This window comes from Microtus oregoni, unplaced genomic scaffold, assembly GCF_018167655.1.
Source record: "Microtus oregoni isolate MIOR12 unplaced genomic scaffold, Mior012 000004F_ref0000308, whole genome shotgun sequence".
In the NCBI taxonomy this organism is placed as follows: domain Eukaryota; kingdom Metazoa; phylum Chordata; class Mammalia; order Rodentia; family Cricetidae; genus Microtus; species Microtus oregoni.
Genome location: NW_024543063.1, coordinates 29,396,781 through 29,416,724, shown reverse-complemented (window position 1 = coordinate 29,416,724; position 19,944 = coordinate 29,396,781). Strand labels below are relative to the sequence as shown.

Genomic DNA, 19,944 nt, shown 5'->3' with positions numbered 1-19,944 from the left:
TGAGCAGGTCCATTGTGAGCCTGGTATGCTGCTGCTCCTCCCTGCTGCTGGGCGACAGCCTGGATGCGTGATACAGTGAAGCCAGCTCTCAGGCTGCTTCTCTGTTGGAGCCCTCCATTTCCTTTCTGAGTTCCTCCCCAACTCCAGTTTAAACTGAAAGCGGCCATGGTCCAACTCTCATTCCATGTACAAAACAAGCCATTTCTGGTTTTATGATGCTGGTCTTAAACCCTGGGATAGATATTGGAGTTCACCCTGAAGATGAGAAAAGCAAAGCAGCAGCCACTGGCTCTTACCTCTTCCTCAGACCAGAAGAGAGATCCTGCCTCCAGGAATCCTCAAAATGAGATTGAGCTACGAGCTGTCTCCTCCTGTCTTGTATTCCTCTTTAGGGCTGGGATTAAAGGTGTGCACCACCACTGCCTGGCCTCTCTAGCTAACTAGTGTGGCTACTGGTATTAAAGGTGTGTGCCACCACTGCCTGCTCTGTATGACTGACCAGTGTGGGTGTTTTACTCTCTGATCTTCAGGCAAGCCTTATTCATTAAAATATAAATGAAATACCAATATACCCTATACAAGCAAAGTGTACATTCTTCCATTCAGCTACTCCCCAGTGTCCAGCGTTCAAGTTGGCAAGTTTTATACTGATCCTAAGACTGTCCTTAGTTCTCCTCCTTTTGGTCAGTTTTCGTTCTTCAATAAATATCCATTTGCTCTCACCATTGCCACCTGACCATTCTTCTGCTGTCTAACTCAGCAGGACCTGAGCAGGTTTCCAGCTCTCAGATCTGCATGCTGAACTTTCTCCCCTGTTCTCAGGACTTCTCAGTGCTTGGGTGCAGCCTCCTGGCACAATGGAGACCCCTAACTGTCTGGTTCTGCACTGGTAGCTGACCTCTTTCATACAGAAACCTCTTTGTAAGCTTAAGTGTGTGGTCTTCTCTCAGTGCTAAATTTGCAGATTAGACATCTAGTACCTTGTTCAGGCAATACATAATAAAGCACACACATTAACTAAGCATCCTCTTATCTCAAGATCTGTGACCACGATTTTGCATGAAATGTCATAGAATTTTAGAACTGAATACATTCTTAAGAGTGTGGAAGCAAAGTGCTTTAGGAACAGATAGGGTAGTAAACCTGCATGCCCACAATAAGTGTCTTTCCTGTGATATGAAACTGCTGGTTTTGAGACCATGTCTTTTTATGTGGCCTGGAATTTGTAATTCTTCTGTCTCAACCACATGAGTGCTGAAAAGGCAGACCGGTGCCACTATGCCTGCCTTTAGGCTGCTTTTTCCCAAATGGCCTGTGAGTGGGAGAATTGTATCGACTTTATGCAGTGGCTTTGCCTCCTCCCTGACAGGATCATGGAGGAGGTGGCGGGAGTCAAGGTCAATGTAATACTGAGACCCAGAAGTGATATTGAAATAATCTAGAGACGAAGTATAATCTTTACAACAATTAAAATAAGATTTAGGCTGAGGGCCTTTATTTAAACACAGTGCAGTAAGTAGAAGGTAGGGTAAGCTGACTGATATTGGCTCTTACCCACAGTGAGAAAGGCACCATCGTTCCTGGCTATGATTTCTTGGTGAACTCTGTGTGGCCAGAAATAGTTCGAGGACTAGAGGAAAAGCTCCCCTCGCTCTTCAATCCCGGGAATCCTGACGCCTTTCATGAGGTAATGCCTTGTCTTCTTGGTTCTTAGAACAGGTTCTCTGGCCTAGGGAAAGTCACATCGTCATTGTCATAGTCAATGAAAAAACCTGTGATAGCTGAGCAAGTTTTTGTTGAGCTCAAACTGCTTCTTTCAAGTGTGGATATGATTGATACTTGGAGGGATAAGTGCTCTCATTTCATTTTAAGATTTTATTTCTATTTGTGTGTGTGCAGAGGGGATGGGTATGTGCATTTGAGTGCAGAATCCAGAAGAAGGCATCAGGTGGCCTGGAGTTGGAGTTAGAGGTGATTGTAAGCCTCATGATGTAGCACTAGGAATCAACAGTACACATTTGGCTGGAGGGGTAGCTCAATGGTTCAGAGCACTGGCTGCTCTTCCAGAGGATGTTGATTAGGTTCCCAGCACCCACACAACTTACAACTCCAGTTCCAGAACCCAAAGCCTCTTCTGACCTCCATAGGCACCAAGTATGCAAGTGACACAGACAAACACTCAGGCAAATCATCCATACCCGATTTTAAAAAGAGAGAGAGAGAGAGAAAAGGAAGAAAAGAAAAAAAAAACCAGTATGCTCATTTAAGTGCTGAGCTGTCTGTCCAGAGCACACTCTCCTCTTAGATTGTGCTCATAATTCAGCCCAAAGGATACATACAACAATTTCAACATTCTTTTAAAAAACCCCAAGACCCTCATAAAGCCAGTATCAATGCAGTTGCTTTCCATGAAAAGTCAAGTGTGAGCTAGATAAGAGCTCTTGGTGCGGGAAAACATGGGGACCTGGGTTCTGACTCCCAGCACTTCCCACATGTGTGCCACACACATGTCCCTTTCTGGTGTGTAATGTTGAGGAAAAGCAGCAAGCCTTGAAGATGGCAGGAGGCACTCCTGGCGGGGCCCACTGTTGTCTTTGATGGCACTGAACATGAAGGCGACCGTCCTGCCCCGGCTCCTGCTTCGGGAGCTTGCTTTGGTGCTCTGTCCATAATAACATTACTTAGTTACGTGGCTTTCAGGGTGTGGTGGCCTTACTTTGTTCTACTCTGCCCTGGTTTACTTCCTTTTTTCTTCTTCCCCGTCCCCTTTTTCCCCACTTTCCTGCCCTTTTGTAATTTAGGCTTTGGAGGATTTTCTCCTTTGGGCTGTTTTTCCTTCCACTCTTTTTATTGTTTCTGTGCTGTTGAAGTCACAAGAAGCATGTGTGTTCTTCCCCTCTTCACTTAACAGAATTATAGGTGAATTCATGTTCTGTGGCCTCTTCCCCAATTGGACATGCTGCTCCCTGGCTCTTCCAGTTTCATATGTTTAAAATTGGGCATTTCCTGGTGTTCATAGTCATCATTCCATGAACGACTCCGGGTGTATCCTCTCCTCCATCAACTGTTGCTTACTGAAGATGGCAGCACGTTTGTTCTTCTTCCTGTATCTCGCCCCTTGGAAGGCTTTATAGTAAGCCTCATTGATTGTACACTTTTTGTTTTTACAGTAAGCTCTCAGTTTACATTTGTCTGCAGATAATGACCTGGCTCTTCTTTGGGGAAGGTCGTTTGCTAGAGATGGAGCTCTTTGGCCTACTAACAGTCAGGTTACGTGTCTTCTCCGGTTGCTGTTAGGGTCTGACTCTGGTGCCTTGTGAACATCTTGGATACTGGACTTGGTTGTTTCCTGCACTGAGGACAAGCATTTCCGTTCACTCTGCAGTGTAATATGTGCCATCTCTTGAGCTGTCATCTTTCCTTCCTCAGGGTCTCTGTCCTCCCCGGACCCTTTGCTTTTGCTCGGGGCCTTTCTTGGGACAGAACTTTTCTTCAGTTCTGTGTGAACTGCCTGAGTGTCCTGTGCTCAGTGTTAATCACCATCGTCGTCATTTCTAGTCCTGCTTGCTTTTCCTGACCTCCTGTTTAATCCGTTAGTACTCTCAGCTGTCTAGAGGCTTCAGTTCAGATGGGTCTGCAGCTTCCTGAGCCAGAGAAGCCTACTGTGCTGTTGTCCTGCTCTTGGAGTGTTGGGTGATGTGGTGACTTGTGTTTTCATCGGGCTGGAACCAGGTTTTATGATTTTAAAAACTATTGTGTTTTTTAGGTTGGATACCATACGTGGGGTAATCTCTAGCTTATTGGGGGCTTTCTATTTTGCTGTGACTTGGCAGAGGTTTGGGCTTAGAAGGGAGCCTTTCTGAGAGAACCTGAACTCCAGAATTCTAGACCAGGACCGAACAGGCCCCCAGGCCCAGTATTGGTGGCTGCAGTTTCTGTGGGTCTCTTCTTTAAAGAAATGCCTCCAGCTTGAAGCCTGTGCCACACTTCTTCTCAGCGGGTGGGCCTTTGTACCCTTTCAGTCTGCCCTGTTTTCAAAGACGGTGCAATCCCCTTTGTCTTGGCTCCTTACACCTAGACTACCCCAGAGGGTAAGAGTTGCCCCAAACTAGCGAAAGAAATGTAAGACCTGTGGCTTTGACTACAGTGAGATCCTTATCTGCATGAACTTTTAAGTTTAGGGATTTGGTGACAGGGTATTGAGCCATTTCTAACTGAGAAAGAGCTAAAACTCCAGCAAGATTTGCAGGGAGCCTGGGGCTTAGGGGAAGGAGACCCCACATAAGGCAAGTGTGTCTTTCTGTGTTCCTAGCTGTGTCTGTAGGAGGAGGAATGGTTGTCATGATTCCCTTGTTAGACAGTTGTGAGGTTAAGTCATTGCTGATGGCCCACGTCATTCAGTGTTGTCCGTCAGGCTTCTGTCACCGCGCATCCACGGACTGATACCATGTCTCGTCTGATGGGGGCGCTTCCTCATTTCCTTTTAAGTGACTTCAGCTTGTGGAGTGCGGAGAGCTGCTGATGAATTATGCTGCTTAGTCTCCTGTCTGTGATCCCATGCGGAGGTCAGGGCTGCCCTGGAACCGGAGTGCGTCATTTTTTTTTTAAAATATTTATTTATTATGTATACAATATTCTTTCTGCATGTATGCCTGAAGGCCAGAAGAGAGCACCAGACCTCATTACAGATGGTTGTGAGCCACCATGTGGTTGCTGGGAATTGAACTCAGGACCTTTGGAAGAGCAGGCAATGCTCTTAACCGCTGAGCCATCTCTCCAGCCCCGGAGTGTAGGGATAAGTCCCGCCCCTTATGGGGCGTGTTCGCCTTGGGCTAATGTCTGCCTATAAATTTGGCGAGCAAGCTCCGAGCTCTCGCTTCTGCTTTCCTGGTCTCCGCGGGAACGGTGGTTCTGTAAGTCTATTTCTACATTAAAGCTATATATATTTTTACACTCTGTCTGCATTCGTTTACGCCGCTACACCGGAGTGCGTCATTTAAAAAGCCCTCGGCTTGTAGTGTGACACCTGGGCTTCATGGGGGCTTTTCCCTACGAGTCCTGGGGACTGTCACAGAGCCATGCTGGGCATGGCTGAACTCTCATGGGGTGGGAAGTTAGGAGTTAAGCTGCCTAAGGTCAGTAGCGCTAGCCTGATTCGTGTTGAGCTTTACTGTCTTGCTTGTGGTTGTAAGCATATGCTGCTGACTCTGTCTAGCGTGCTGACAGAGAAAATCCCACCATTTCTTCTTGTTCTAGAAATACACTGTGAGCATGGATTTTGTACAGAGGTTTGAACGGCAGTGTGGATCCCAGGCCAGTGTGAAGCGACTCCGAGCACACCCTGCCTATCACAGCTTCAGCAATAAGTGGAACCTGCCTGTTTATTTTCAGCTAAGGTCAGTCACTGCACCACATCCTGCCCTTGTAAATAGTCTCTTTTTTTTTTATGTTTGAGGCATAGTCTTGCTATGTGGCTTGGGCTGGCCTTAAAATCATGATCCTCTAGCCTCAGCCTCCCAATTCCTGGGGTTATAGGTGCCTACCACACTCAGCTGACTAGCATTTGCTAGTTAACTAACATTTTAAAATTATTATTAAGGCTTTTAAATGTTTTGGGAGGGGATGATACTCCAGTCAGTGGTTTTCTAAGGTGGGAGAATCAAAATGAAGATGTCCATATGTCATTGATGCTCAACTACCAAGAAAGCGTGTGTTTCTGGTAGTAGGAGAGAAACTGGACTTGGAGGAAGCTGGACTCCAGGCCTGGCTTCGTTGCTACAGTCCCTCTGGTTTTGTGATGAAGAGCGCTGAAGGTGCTGGACGGCGGTCACTCTGTCCTTTCCAGTCACCATCTGCCCCAGTCCTGGGCCTGTGCTTGACTCAGTGTCTGAAGAGCAGGTGGTTATTTTCTCTCCTCTCTGACCTTTGTGACCTTTGTTCCCTGACCTGGAAGACAGTGAGACTTTCCTTCCAGATCTCATGATCTGTCTTCTGTATCAACAAGCAAGTCTGTAGAATGCTGAGAAATTCAGACAAGTCCTCAGCAGCTTGTTGCCCCAAGAAGCAAACAGAAGGGCTGCCATTTCTGCGTCTCCTGAGGCAGGTGGGGCAGGTCCTGCCCAGACTAGCATTGCTGGAGCTTGTGAGTGGAGTGTTCGGTGAAGCGCATAGGCTTGCTTGTTTGGGTGGGCTCTGAAGAGAATTGCTGACTGGAAACAAGAAGCGGCTCCCTAAGTGTGAGAGCCGCCCACCTGGTTATTGTTGAACAGCAAAATTACAGTGCCCTGAGCCAGGTGTTCCCTGTCACCCAGGCCCTGAGCTTGCTCTTTATTTCCCACAGTCTCTTCCTCAGAAAGAAATGCAGGGTTGCTAAAGTGAGACGTGGGGTCTGCGCTGATGCAGTTGTTCCATGAGCTTCAGTAGAGCAGGTACAGCACCCGTGACCCAGACAGCTCAGATGTATAGAGGAGTGCTGGACCATGCTCCCAGAACATTCTTGTGAGTGTATGATTTGTAGTTCCTTCTATGACGTGGAATCATGATATAAAGGCTTAGGTATCTTCACCCTGTCTCCCTATTCCCTGTTCTCAGAGCTGCATGTCCGCGGGTTTTCTGTCTCATGCTGTGATCCTTTGAGCAGAGAGAAGGCATCACCCTCCACTCCAGGCTGCCCCAGGTGTCATGTTGTAAGAATGCTCTTACTTCCTGTAGATGATGATGCTCGGGGAGGAGTGGAGGTGGAGTCTTCCCCAAACCCAAATGTTAGAGTCTAGATGTCTTTCCTCTCCTACTCCCTTGGGGAGTGACACTCGAGAGCATCTAAAGGCCGCACGTGGCTGCTCAGGGTTCACCATGGACCACAGCAGTCAGCAGCTTTGCAAGGCACTGGCCTCCCTCAGGCAGTTATGCCTGCTGCTTGGGCCTTTCTTTCTGAGCTGTGTTTCTTGGCTGACCAGCAGATGTACCGCTGCCCTGTGGAATGCTTGCTGTCAGGGAGCACTTTCCATCGTTCCTGTGAATTGTCCTAAGTGTTCACATAACTTGGGGCCCCGTACCTTTACCCAGGTTGTTAAACAGCCTGTTTTCCCGTCTAATATCATGCTGTGTTTGGTGCTGTCTTCTACCCCAGCCATGCACATCCTTACCTTGGCCTCTTAGATAGATTCAGCTTTCCATGTGGACAGCGGAACCAGGCCCGAGGCCTCTACACTGGGCTCCTTTCCTGTGTTTTATGTAGATTTTGAAAGATGCTGTGGGGCTGTGGCAGAGTTCTAGGCCTGGTGTCTACTGCTGCCACCCGCAGCCCTTTCTCTAGGCCTTGCCTTGGGGGCCACTGTAGTGGCGTAAATAAATGCAGGCAGATAGTAAAGAAATATATATATATATATATATATATATAGCTTTAATGGAGAAATAAACTTACAGAACCGAGGTTCCCACGTAGCACAGGAAGCAGGAAAAAGGACCATGCAGGCTCTGTGTGCCCGAATTTATCAGTAAACATTTGCCCGAGGCAAACCCGCCCCTAAGGGGCTGGCTTAACCCTACATCTCCCCCTTTTGTCTAAATAAGACAGAACTAAACCAAATACAACTATAAACAATAATAACAAATGATAAATATAACAAACAATATTGAGAACAAAAATTTTGTTAGACATTCTATCTCAAGGAGTCTAAATAATGTAGAGAGTAACTACAATTAAATAATCTTTAACTCCGTCAAAGATCTGAGAAGGGAATAAATATTACTTAACAAATGAGAGATATCCAAAATGTGTAACAAATGATAGAGACAACTGACTACCTGGGCAATCACCCAAAGTCTCGTTTGCAATGTTGAGTCAACCAACTTTGGCTAAGGCCTAACATAACTGACATACCATTATCAAATGCAAGGAACTTTTTTAGAATTATCCTACCCTGTCTTGGCAAGATAAGACAATCCTGTTTCATATCTTAGTCAGTAGTTGAGGTATGGGCTTTTCTTAACCCAAAGGCCAGTTCTGCCAAGAAGACAAGCTCCCAGTGGAGTGTCTTTGATGCTCAACATTCTCTCGGGAGTAGAGTGGCGTTGTCAGGAGTAATTGTGTCTCGTTGGCACAGAATTCTAGGTTAGATTAAAGGCCATTTTTTACAGCTCTTCGAAGAGGCTGAAGATCATATTATCTATACTAAATATAATCTCTATGTATCTAGAAGACCTGATTAACCTAAAAATAAATATGACAAACATATAATTCTCAATACCTATCTAATTTGAAAACTAAGAGAATAAACAACTGTGTAATATATGAAGACAATGATCTTCACCTGTAAACAATGTCATTACATATATCAAATGTAGACAATGTTATTACATAAATAGTATCAGAGGTAGAAATGTACATTGTGATATGGTAGATGTATCAATACAATATAAGCATACTCGTATACAAAAATAGAGGTAGGAACACTCACATACAATATTTAATATATCAATATACAAGAAACAGTACCAATATAATTTTCTAAAAACAGTAAGTCACAAATACCAATCATCCCATCAAACCAGTAGCTCAGTTGGTAGAGCATGGGACTCTTAATCTCAGGGTCGTGGGTTTGTGCCCCACGTTGGGCGCCAAATGTAGTGGCGTAAATAAATGCAGGCAGATAGTAAAGAAATATATATATAGCTTTAATGGAGAAATAAATTTACAGAACCGAGGTTCCCGCGTAGCACAGGAAACAGGAAAAAGGGCCGCTGCACGCCCAAATTTATCAGTAAACATTTGCCCGAGGCAAACCCGCCCCTAAGGGGCTGGCTTAGCCCTACAGGCCGCTTCTCCACTTCTCTCTCTGCTCTGTGACTTTTCTCTGCATTGCCAAGGCCGGCCTGTTGTAGGCACCTGCACAGCTCGTTTCCATGGAGTGACTCTAAAAGTGTCACTTGGATGAGCTCGTCTTGAGCATAAGTCAGAGTTCCCTGTCAGGAGGGAGTTAGCAAGGACACGAATGTGCAGACCGTGTCCATGGAAGCAGGCAGTTGTCAAAGCCGTAGGACAGCTTCATTCTGCAGTCAGGAAAACGCCGTCTCCATCAGTGAAATCCAAAACTGATGGGTGTTTGGACGCTGGAGACTGGCTGTCATCAGGATGTAGGGAGCAGCGGGAAGGCCACCAGAGGCAGAAGGGCATGTTCAGTGAGCCCAGCGTTGACTGGGACCTTGGGTTCATCCCTTAAGTGATGAACACGGGTGCAAAGCCAGCTTTCCTGTGTCTTACTTTGGGACGTTTCTTCACAGTGGTGTTGCTGATAGAGGGGTTTAGAAATAGCACTATGTGGCCTTGAAGTGTTACTACAAAGTGGAACTTAAGGGATCCTCTTAATAAGACTTAGATGATGTGTATTTGAGACTAGCTGCATATAGGAGAGAACCTACAGAATAGTGGCTTAGTCGAGGAGTTTGTTTCTTACACAGTAAAAAGAAAAAAGGTGTCTTGGACAGCCTTGAGAATATCGGGTGTCAGTGGGCAAGAAAGGAGGCTAGGTAAGGGAAGCATTTGCAGAACCGACAACACTGATCCGTGTCCTTCTTTCCCAGGTTTAGAGAAGTGGCAGGATCCTTAGAAGCATCTTTCACAGATGGGCTGGAAGACGCCCCAGGTAACCTTAGAATGGAAACAACAGGTGTCCCTAAAGAGGTTAGCTGAGCTCACCAGCCAGCTCAACCCTGGTCCTGGGAGTGCTCCTGCCTTTTCTTGCCATACAGTGAGTTGTGCTGTAAGGACACTGGCTTAACATCTTTATTATTATTATTATTAAATAAAATAAGACTTTTTTTCTATGCTGTTGAACTCACGGCCCTATAGCATGCTGGGCAAGGGCTCTGCTCACAGGCTGAATTCTCAGAAACTTCTTTCTTTGTGCAACAGAAAGAGCCTTTTGGTTCATTGAATTTCTTGCTTTAGAGATATGGTGAAAAGGGATGCTTTACAAAGTTCCAAATTGACCTTTTCTAACCTGAATGTGGCATGTCAGGGCTGTACCCCTGTGTGTGATCACTGTCCACAACAGACTCTGTGACTTGAGGTTGGACACATCCAGTGTGGAATGCTGTGGAATGCTGTGGATTCAGTCAGCTGTCTGTAGCCTTTGGCATTTCACCTTCCTTCAGGTCCCAGCCCAGCCATGTGAAGGCTTCACGTGGGTTGCATGCTCCTGTCCCTTCCTGAGAAGGACTCAGTTGGAGCACAACCTAGGCCTCCTGGGATTATGGGCAGATGGCAGACTCATGACACCCCATTCTTGATAGCCATTGACATACATAGTATTTCTGTGTCATACAGGGTCCTGGTTCTGCTGCTGAAGTGCCTGCTCCAACAGCCAGGTCTATCCTGAAACCTCATGTTGGGTTGTGGAGTTATTTCTGTTCATCTCTGGAGAAATAGTTAGAAGGGATTGACCTTCTCTGTGAGGATAGTAGCCATGTTGAGGTAGGGGAAGACAGGGTAAAAACTGAAATTTAAGCCTTGCAAGCTGCCACATACCATTGTGTGTGTGCTGCTGTGGTATAAAGTACCCACTAAAAGATATTTGGTGCAGTGTTTGATGCTGACTGACTCTATGCCTGGGAAACAGTGTCACGTGCGTTACCAAACACATCACACCAAAGACACGTGATCTTGTGCTGTTCTAGCATCTGTGGCCAGGAGGCCACAGCCTGGCCTGTGCTTTACTTTGAGTTGTATGCTGATGGCAGCTCTGACCTAATGATCTACCCTGGGGCGTGGTTTCTCTTCAGATGGAAGTCCGTATTGCCTGTTGGCTTCTCACAGAACCTGGAGCAGCCTGGAGAAATGTTGGTCGGATGAGATGTTCCTGCCTTTGTTAGCGCACCGTCTGTGGAGGCTCACCCTGCAGATTCTGGCCCGGTTCTCTGTGTTCGTCAGTGAGGTTAGCAACATGCAGCTCCTCTGCTGGAGCTTAGAGTGGCGTGTGCCTAACACCCATCCGTGGGACATTCAGGGTGTCCCGTGGTGTCAGGTCCAGCTGTGAGTACCTGGCCACATGATCATGAGTAGTTCCTGGGAAGTTCCACCTAATAAGTTTGTTTCTCAAAATCAGACTAAAGCACCTTGGAAATAAAATTTTAAATATTCAAAATAAAAGTAAATAGGTTTAAATTTTAAATAGTCGTATGATCACCAAAATAAAAGTAGTTACCCTCCATTTTAGGATCTCCCTATCGTCTTCTGCCAGTCAAAGGTATTAACTTTTCACACACAGTGAAGGCCAGAGCTTTGCCCCTAGGAGGGCGGTACTACTAAGAACTGAGCACCAGCTTTAGGTCCTTGCAGACCTCAGTCTTCAGAGCCACCTCAGGGACACACTCAGTGACAGAACACAAGCCAGGCCTCGTGGTGCAGGGATAGTCTTTGAGAAGCACACCACAAAGAAGGCAGTACCATGCCAGGCACACCCCACTGTGTCCAGCCAAGAACAGCAATTCCAAGGAGAACAGGGCCAACCCCTGTCTGGGACAGATATGCACTCCTTCTCTTGATGATGGGCACCACACTCTGCAGATAGCTATTGTGTGTGCAGATCCTGAGCACGCACACATGCCTGGGTCTCAGTCAGCGAGTGAGCCTTGAAATCTCTTCCCAGCTTTCTGGCAGGCCCATTTCTAATGAAAGCACCAAGGAGACTAGAAAACCTTTGGCTGGCAGCAGAGACCCTTCTGAAGACCAAGGAAACCATCCTTCAGAAGCTCAGACAGCGTCCATTTCCAGCACTCAGCTGTTGTATGTGGTCTCAGACCTGGACAGGCTTCAGGAATGGGTGAGCTTCACTACACTGGCAGATGCATGGGTCTGTACGCTGTGGGATCACGGGCACCCAGCAAGGGCATCTGCCCTAGTGGACATTTCCCTACTTGTCCTCTCCACAGTCACCCTCTGAGTGAGTAGCCTGACCACTCAGCACCCTCAGGCTCCACTTTTCTGTCTTCAGCTCAGCTCTGCTGGGTCATGGCCTGTGGTGAACTGGCTTTAATTTGTAGTTTACTGCCCCAAATGTTTGAGAGTTGATACATTGAAAGGTACCCATCTGTTTTCTTTGTCGACCGCATGATTAGCTCTCAGCATTCAGAGAACTTTATGGGACACACGTAGAGATTTTGCCCTCAGGTAGATTTTACTTTCCACAGTTTATATTTTGAGTGATTGAATAAGTGTGTTGTCTTTTCTGAGGACACATGGTCTATTTATTATGAGCAGTTTTGGTGTCGTGGAGAGCCGTAGAATGAGAAATCAGTTTCTGCTTTGCCTTTGCCTTCAGTGGCCCCGCGCTGTGCGCTCCTGCACTCAGAGCCCGACTCCCCCTGGATGGGAGCTTTGACCTACAAGTTCTGGCTTAGGTTTCAGCACTGGTTAATCACGTCAGAGTTTGCGGGTGAAAAGCTGCTTGTTCTGCTTGAAAGAAGAAACTAGGGTTCAAAATGTGTGTTTCAGCTTCCAGAACTCCTGAAGATAGTCAAGCCAAAACTTGAAATGATCGGCTTTAAGAATTTTTCATCTATCTCAGGTAAAAAAAAAATTAATTCAGACTCAGATTCTTTGAATAAGAAATAACAAAGTAAAATGCCATAGACTGCAGAGAATATTTAAACTAACATCTGGACTCCATTTGTAAATTCTTAGTTCTTGAGCGTCTATAAATGAGGTCCTTGTTTTATACATTGACATGATTTATTAGTGCACTCTAAATGCCATGGTCACATTTTAATGGAGCTTACCCTAGGCTGGACCAGTGACTCAATCCAGCTGCCCTGTGTCCACAGCGGCCTTGGAAGACTCTCAGAGTTCCTTGTCTGCCCACGGGCCAGCTCTGAGCAGCAGGATTGTCCAGGACCTGAGTGAGTCTTGTTTCAGTTATCTGAAGAGTGCCCTGGAGGTCCCCAGGCTTTACCGCAGAACCAATAAGGTCAGTGTCACTTCTGGAGAGAGCTTTGTGCTGTGGGGTGAGGGAGATGTGGGCCACAGGCAGGTCCTAGAGCGGTCTGAGTTAAGGGATTCGGAAGGGTCAGGAGCCAGCTGCCAGCACAACCACACTGTGCACTGGGGCCTGTGCACTTTGGGTCTTAAGGAAAAGTCCTTTTGTGTGTGAGTCCTGACTGGCTTGTAACTCACTACATAAACCAGGGTGGCCTCAGCTCCACGGAGATCAGTTTGCCTCTGCATCTTAGTGCTGGCGTTAAAGGCCTGCAGTATCACAGCTAGCTGGAAAAGTACTTTCTTTAAAAAAGAAAGCAATTAAAATGTTTATTTTAGATTTATTTTACTTGATGTGTATGTGTACCATGTGCCTGCCTATTGGGTCCCCTGGAACTGGGGTTACAGATGGTTGTGAGTCATCAGATGGGCACTAAGAGTCAAGCCTGGGTCCTCTATAAGAGCAACAATTGTTCTTAACTGCTGATCCTTCTTTCCAGTCCCAGGAAACCATTTGACATTTCTAAGTCCTATTTATGTAAAAATTTATTTTTCTCTTCATATAGTCACAAAAATTTTTAATTTATCTTACTCCTGCAAATTGTTATTGGAAATACCTGATTTTCCTTGTTCTTTCAGTGAAAACATTAGAAAGAATGACATTAAGAATATGTTAGGGCCATTGAGATCGCTAGCTCAGGGGGTGAGGGGGCTTGCTGCCAAACTGACAGTCCTGAATTCTATCCCTGGGTCCTCCCTACTGGAAGAAAACACCTGACTCATACAAGCTGTCCTCTGAGCTCCACATGTGTGCCCTGACACAAACACCTCCACCTATAATAAATTGAGAACTCAATAGAAAAAGATTATTTTAGTGTATCCTCGGGGCTGGGTGGAGCTCAGTGGTATATAGTGTTTACTAGCATGCACAAGATCCTGGGTTCACCCCAGCACCAAGAAAGAAAAGGCAAGTGGTGTTTATCAGACAGAAGAGAGGCGCATGCTGGCTGGTGTCAGAGACTTTTCTTAGGTACTGTCGAAGAGTCATCCGAGGGAAGGTCCTTTTCCCACCTGAACCCTCGTCTTCATGAGTTCTCACTCGTTCTTGCTCGCACATGACTGGTGTTCCCTCTGGTTGTCTTCCATGGTTGTGGTTAAGGTTTAGACTTAGTGCCTTTTAGTTTATTTAATACCCCAAACTCGTAAATTATAACAGTGGCCTGTGGCCTTCCTTTTGTTTACACGCTAGGCAGGAGCCAGTTTCCTGTTAGCATTACTCTTCCCATTTGTTGCAAGAATTTTTGGGTGCAAGAAATGATTCCTTGTTGCTGGACTTGCGTTGACCACAGTTTGTCTGACTGGGTTCCTTTCTCCCGTTATCATCGTCATCGTCATTATTGTCATGGTTGTTGTCGTCACCGATGCCGTTGTTTAAGGACAGGACTGAAGTCTGGAGCAGACTAGCTTGGAATTCATTCTGTAGCTGAGGTCACCCCCAGACTTATGGATCCTTGTGATCACACCCATGAGCCACCATGTCCAGCTTCCCTTTTCATGCTAACATTGGGACTGGAAAAGCCCTGCAATTTGTACCCTGTAATCCCAGTCCTTGGGAGGGTAAGAGGAGGATCACAAGTTTGATTCCATCCTGAACTACAAAGTCAGACTCTGACTCAAAAAACAACAAAGTAGATTTAGTTGTGCAGTAGAATTATCACTTGGAACAGAAGTATCTTGTTGTACTGTTTGTTGTTGGACCTGAAGCCTCCACTTGACTGGGGGAGGGCTTGAGTACATTGCTAGGGGTTCTGTGGGCATCATGGTGTGTGCACAGTATGCACAGCACATCAGTCTTCACCTGTGGAGCAAGGAACCAAGTCCCCTGGGCCTCTCCTAGTGGGAGGAGTCAGGACTCAGCCCTGTGCATCCTGCCTCAGAACAAGCCTGACCCTGGAGAAGAGGGCAAACCGGGGGAGGGGAGCTCCCTCTTGGCACACTGCTGTCCCCAGGTGATTTCTGTGGCCCTCTGGTGAACTGAACACTGATGAGAATGACTTTTTTTGTTTCCTTATGTCCTTAACCCCTATTGACAATGGCACTCCAGGAGGTCCCCAGCACAGCCTCTTCTTATGTGGAGAGTGCACTGAAGCCATTTTACCAGCTGCAGCACGGACATGGGCACAAGGTGAAGCCAGCGATGATGAAGCACTGGGTGCAGGAAGCTCTGTCTGAGAGCACACACAGGTAAGCTGCTGGCTGCTGGAGAGGTGCCTATCTGCACCCTGGGCACGGGCATGGCATGGCTTCCTCACCCACATAGCAGCAAGCAATCACGGACCTGTCAGTGGGCAAGGTGTGAACAGTCACTTGGTCCAGTCCCTCCCTCACCCACCCTCTTCCACCAGCAGTACAGTTAGGCTGACCTTGGTTCTGTGAGTCCCCAACCCTGAATTCCAAGGGCACCACTACTGTCTTCCGTGCTCAGCTGTCCCTCCAGCTGGTTCCACTAGATGGGGATGGCTCTGGTGAGAAGAGGAAGTGCGTGTAGCCTGTGATCACAGCAGAGGGCCCCAGACAGGACCAGTTAACTGAGTCTCTGCCTAGCTACCTCAGGGCTAGTGGAACCACTTCTTGGCCCTTTGGTAGAGTGTTTGCCTAGCATTCTTACAGCCCTGAGGTCTGTCCCAGCACCACAAAAGAGGGAGGAAGTATACTGCTTTATTTTACTATTGATTTAATTATTAATCACCATTTTACAGTAAAGGCTTGGGTTTTTTTTTTTTTTTTCAAGTTCAGGCTCTGACCCCCCCACCCACCTTGTGGGTCAGTTTAGAGCCAACAGTGCCTAATCCTGTGGTTTTGTAGGCAAATAAAGTCCCAGTGCCAGACAGCCAGTTTGCTAACCAGGCGAGAATGTTAATGTTATAGTGAGAGTGTGAGGGTAAGCGAGCCTCATTTAAAGTCCCGAGCTGCGTTTGTACTTTAAGAGGCAGACGGACTGATTGGTGTTGGGATGTGCTGCGGAGGATCCTCCACCTAGGAAGGACCTCCCTCCATTGCTTGTGTTTAGAACTAGTGTTTTTATTTATTTGTACTCGGAGAGGCCAGGGGTCAGTTACCAGTGTCTTCTTCATTACTATCTTGTGCCCAAGGTACTTTGAGACTGTGTCTGATGTGCTGAACTCAGTGAAGAAGATGGAGGAAAGCCTAAAGCGCCTCAAACAAGCCAGGAGAACCCCAGCCACCAACCCTGTCAGCTCTAGCGGTGGCATGAGTGATGACGACAAGATCCGACTGCAGCTGGCTCTTGATGTGGAGTTCCTGGGAGAACAGGTACCAGCAACTTAAGCCTGGCTGTGAGGGCCTGGCTGTGGCCAAGGCTGGGTGTCACCTCCCTAGGGCTAACGATAGAAAAAGTCAGGCCCAACTTGCTGAGAAGGAGGATGCGTGCCAGGAAGTAGAAGAGAGAAAAGGTAAAGGGACCCAGAGTATCCCCTCCAGCTGTCACCGTACCTGCCCTTGCTGCCCAGAGTCCCGAGCCAGTGGCTGGGCCTGCAGCCTCTTGCCATGTGATCGTCAAGCCATGGTGGATGGCTGATGGCAGCATGTAGACCTCCCACGAGGGTGTGCAGTGATAGCCTTCTGCCACCAAATTTACAGATGTAGGAAACTGCTATTTTTCCAGTTTGGTTTACACATAGCTTGTTATCCCAGCATTCATGATGCTTAGGCAGGAGGATTGCCATGAGTTGGATTGGGAGACTATCTCAAAAAAGAGAGACAGACAGCCTGAAAACAGCGGCTGCCTTGTTTATTTCATAAGGAACCTACAGTCTTCTCACAGGCAGGAGAGCTTGCTACAGATGTAGGCAGAGTGGGAAGCAGACGGAAGGGAGGCTGTGGGTCTCTGCTGCTGTTCAGTGCTGCGTACCGTCTGCCCAGCACACCCTGAGAAACAGGAGAGCAAAACTCTCCAGTAAAGAATCATTTTCTTTTTTATTCTCTGCACAAGAGCTTTTTTCTGCTAGCATTTTCTGTAAGCCCACAGAAGAGACTGTCACCCGAGCCAGAGTCTAGTGTGGTGGGCTGAGATTCAGACATGTTAGCTTCTTAGAATGAGAAGCATTTCACCCAAAACATACAGTTTTGCAATAAGCCAGTCCTTTGTTCTAACAGAAGATGTATCCCTTCTTCCTTTGGGAACTCTTTCTACCTTAATGAGGGCAGGGCAAATCGGGTTGTCCTGGTTTTAATGGGGACCTCTTTTCCGAGTCAGATCTCGTCACGGTGACAGTTGATTCTTATGACCTTTGCAGATACAGAAGATGGGCTTGCAGACCAATGACATCAAGAGCTTCCCAGCCCTCGCAGAGCTTGTGCTTGCTGCCAGGGACCAGGCTACTACAGAACAGCCCTAGGCATCCTGGCAGGACCTGGAGCGGGGAAGAAAGCGACCCTTGTCCCCTGAGTCACCCAGCAACAGCCTGCACCCCAGCCCAGTATATGTGGGCCATCTTTCACCCAGAAAGAACCAACCTTTCCATTGTATGGAAGATAGTTTTTATGACATTTCAAGCTTTTTACTATAGTTTACTGAACAAATTGTTTTATTTTTATTGTAAATCTTAATGTAGACAAGCTGATTTCTATAGCAGGATTGAAGTAAATAGCCAAGTGTGGCTGTGCTGCCCTGCAGATGAAGCTCTGGGCAGCAGGGCAGCAGCACAGTGTAGAAACCCTGTCTCCAGCCCAGGAGACACCGCCAGTCCTGGGCCTCCTCAGAGGCTACATGATGGCCATCTCATCTTGGCACTTAAGAATAGCACTTCTGATCTTGCCGTCCACTCCTAGGTCAGGAGCCAGAGCTGACAGCAAAGATTCATTTCCTAAATAAAGGAAGTGTCTTCTGCAAATGTGTAAGTTATGAATTCAGTCTAAGTGGCCTTCATCATGCATGTCTTCAGTGACACAATTCCCTTTGGCAGTTAGAAGGGTCCTCCTGTCTGTGAGATCTAGCACGGAGTTCTGTCCCACACAGAGACCAGTCAGCCCTGTCTGCTTGGTGGCTGTTGTAGGTGTGTGGAATGGACTTGTACTGAGGAGCTGTGCTGTCTCTAGACAGTCACTAGAGGCCATAGCTGTGCCTTGAACTCGCATGCTTCCATACCCAAGGACCCCTGCCTACCCTCCTTCCCTGAAGGCTGCCCCTTGATCCTAGAAAGGAGAGAGCACTGTCCCCACCCCAACTCCAGGATTGCTATTTCCCTTCTACAGAAAGGTAGCCCACGCCTGTCACTGAGATGACTGACAGGTGGGATTTGGAAGCAGAATAAATACTCCAAACTCAATAGCCAGTCCCTGTAGTCACACTGCACACCGGCCTCAGCCCAGCCAGTCAGAGGTCCATAGCGCCCCCCCCCCCCCCCCCCGGGGTCTAATCTCTTACCCTATTGGCTGACTCCAGACCATTGCATTCCAGCCCCCCTGCCATGTTTCTGCACTTGAGAGCAGGAGGACCAGACCACACCTAACACTTTTAGACTTGTGTCTGGCTCCTCCAAAACAGCCCCCGTGTTATTTTTCCTTAGTTTCCCTGTTGAGACTCAGTTTCAATTCAGTCAGGTTTAAAGTTAAAGTGATCCATTTTTCTAGCTCCCAACATATGCACTAAAAACCCATCCCCAATGCAGTTCACTGCTTCCTGGTATAAAAGCAGCCTGTAAGGACGAGGCCTGTCTGTCATTCAGGGGCGTACCTGCAGCCCATCGCCTCCTTCATGTGCAACCAAAGAGCATGCATTCGTGTCCCAGCCTGCCTTCGGTGACCACAGATGTGTAGAAATGATTCTGCTCTGGAGCAGTTCAAAGTCAGTGTTGTTGCCTCTGCTCTGAGGACCTGTAGCTCCAACTGGGGGACCCCATGCTATAGCCCACGTGTGTGCTGCAGCCCACGGGGTGCTGGGGTGGGATTGGAGCGAGCTGGCAAGGCTGGGAGAACTCATGCTGAGGGCTACAGGTCTGTGAGCAGCAGCTCTTCTGCAGCTTCATAGCCTGTCACAAGGCAGAGCTCAGCTGTGCTGTCCCCCACCAGGCACTGGTACCAGGTCAGCTAGCAGAATGGCACAGGCCGGGCACAGGCTCCTCTGCTAAAGCGAATAGCTGTGGGGTGTCGTCTACTGTGCCAGCCCGCAGTCCTGGTGTGGTGCACTGACCAGGAGGAGGAGGAGGTGACATGTGGGGACCCCAGTCACATGGGACAGCCTGAACATCTGCAGCAGCCTCTGTGGCCCCTCTGAGCCTTGCGTGAGCCCCATGATGGCCTCGTCAGGGATTCCCATGATGGAGTGTCTCTTAAAGAGCCCACGCTGCTGTAGGGGAGGGGGGCCTTTGTGAACTGATTTCTGCTCCCTAAGGGACACTCACAGCCTGGGTATCAGTTCACCTCTGTTGTTTGCCATCTACTATACCTGTGAGTTCATCTTTGCCAGCCTGATGGGATTTAGCATCAGCCAAGCAACCTGTGAGGGAAGTCTCTGGGTTGGGTAAATAGATGTGGGAAGACCCACCTAAAAGTGGGCAGCAGCATCCCGTGGGCTGAACTCCAGACTCGGTCCCTGTGTGTGTCCTAACTGGAAGGGACCAACTGTCCTTGCTCCTCCTGCCACACTGCCCCACCTCTCAGTGTCTGTCACAGCGATGAGACTCCACCTCCCTCTGGGAACAGGGCCTTTTGGACTGGGAGTTAATCTTACCTTAGCATTTGCTGTTCTGCTCAGAGGCCAGGGAGAAGAGGAACTCCCTCCCCATGCAGCCTGGCGCAAGCAGTGGATGGCCTGGCTGGATTGGCCACATCCACGGGGTAAAACAGACAAGCTGCCATGGTGGTGTCGGAAGAGGGAGAGGAAAACCGAGACTCGAGGTACACAATAGCTCTTCTGCCAGGATGGACCTTGGTTACAGGAACACACTCCA

General features: G+C 47.8%; 1 protein-coding gene across 1 annotated transcript in view; it reads left to right on the top strand.

Moving 5' to 3' along the window:
- The window catches only part of Cog2 (component of oligomeric golgi complex 2), a 35,383-nt gene extending 17,497 nt beyond the window's left edge, over positions 1-17,886 (top strand). Inside the window, exons 9-18 of the mRNA XM_041650848.1 lie at positions 1,561-1,687; positions 5,257-5,396; positions 9,583-9,644; positions 10,783-10,934; positions 11,649-11,822; positions 12,494-12,566; positions 12,823-12,965; positions 15,078-15,217; positions 16,126-16,306; positions 17,290-17,886. Coding sequence (XP_041506782.1) covers positions 1,561-1,687; positions 5,257-5,396; positions 9,583-9,644; positions 10,783-10,934; positions 11,649-11,822; positions 12,494-12,566; positions 12,823-12,965; positions 15,078-15,217; positions 16,126-16,306; positions 17,290-17,391 — 1,294 coding nt within the window. The 3' untranslated portion in view covers positions 17,392-17,886. The remainder of the gene's footprint in view (positions 1-1,560; positions 1,688-5,256; positions 5,397-9,582; positions 9,645-10,782; positions 10,935-11,648; positions 11,823-12,493; positions 12,567-12,822; positions 12,966-15,077; positions 15,218-16,125; positions 16,307-17,289) is intronic.
- Positions 17,887-19,944: the final 2,058 nt, after the last annotated feature.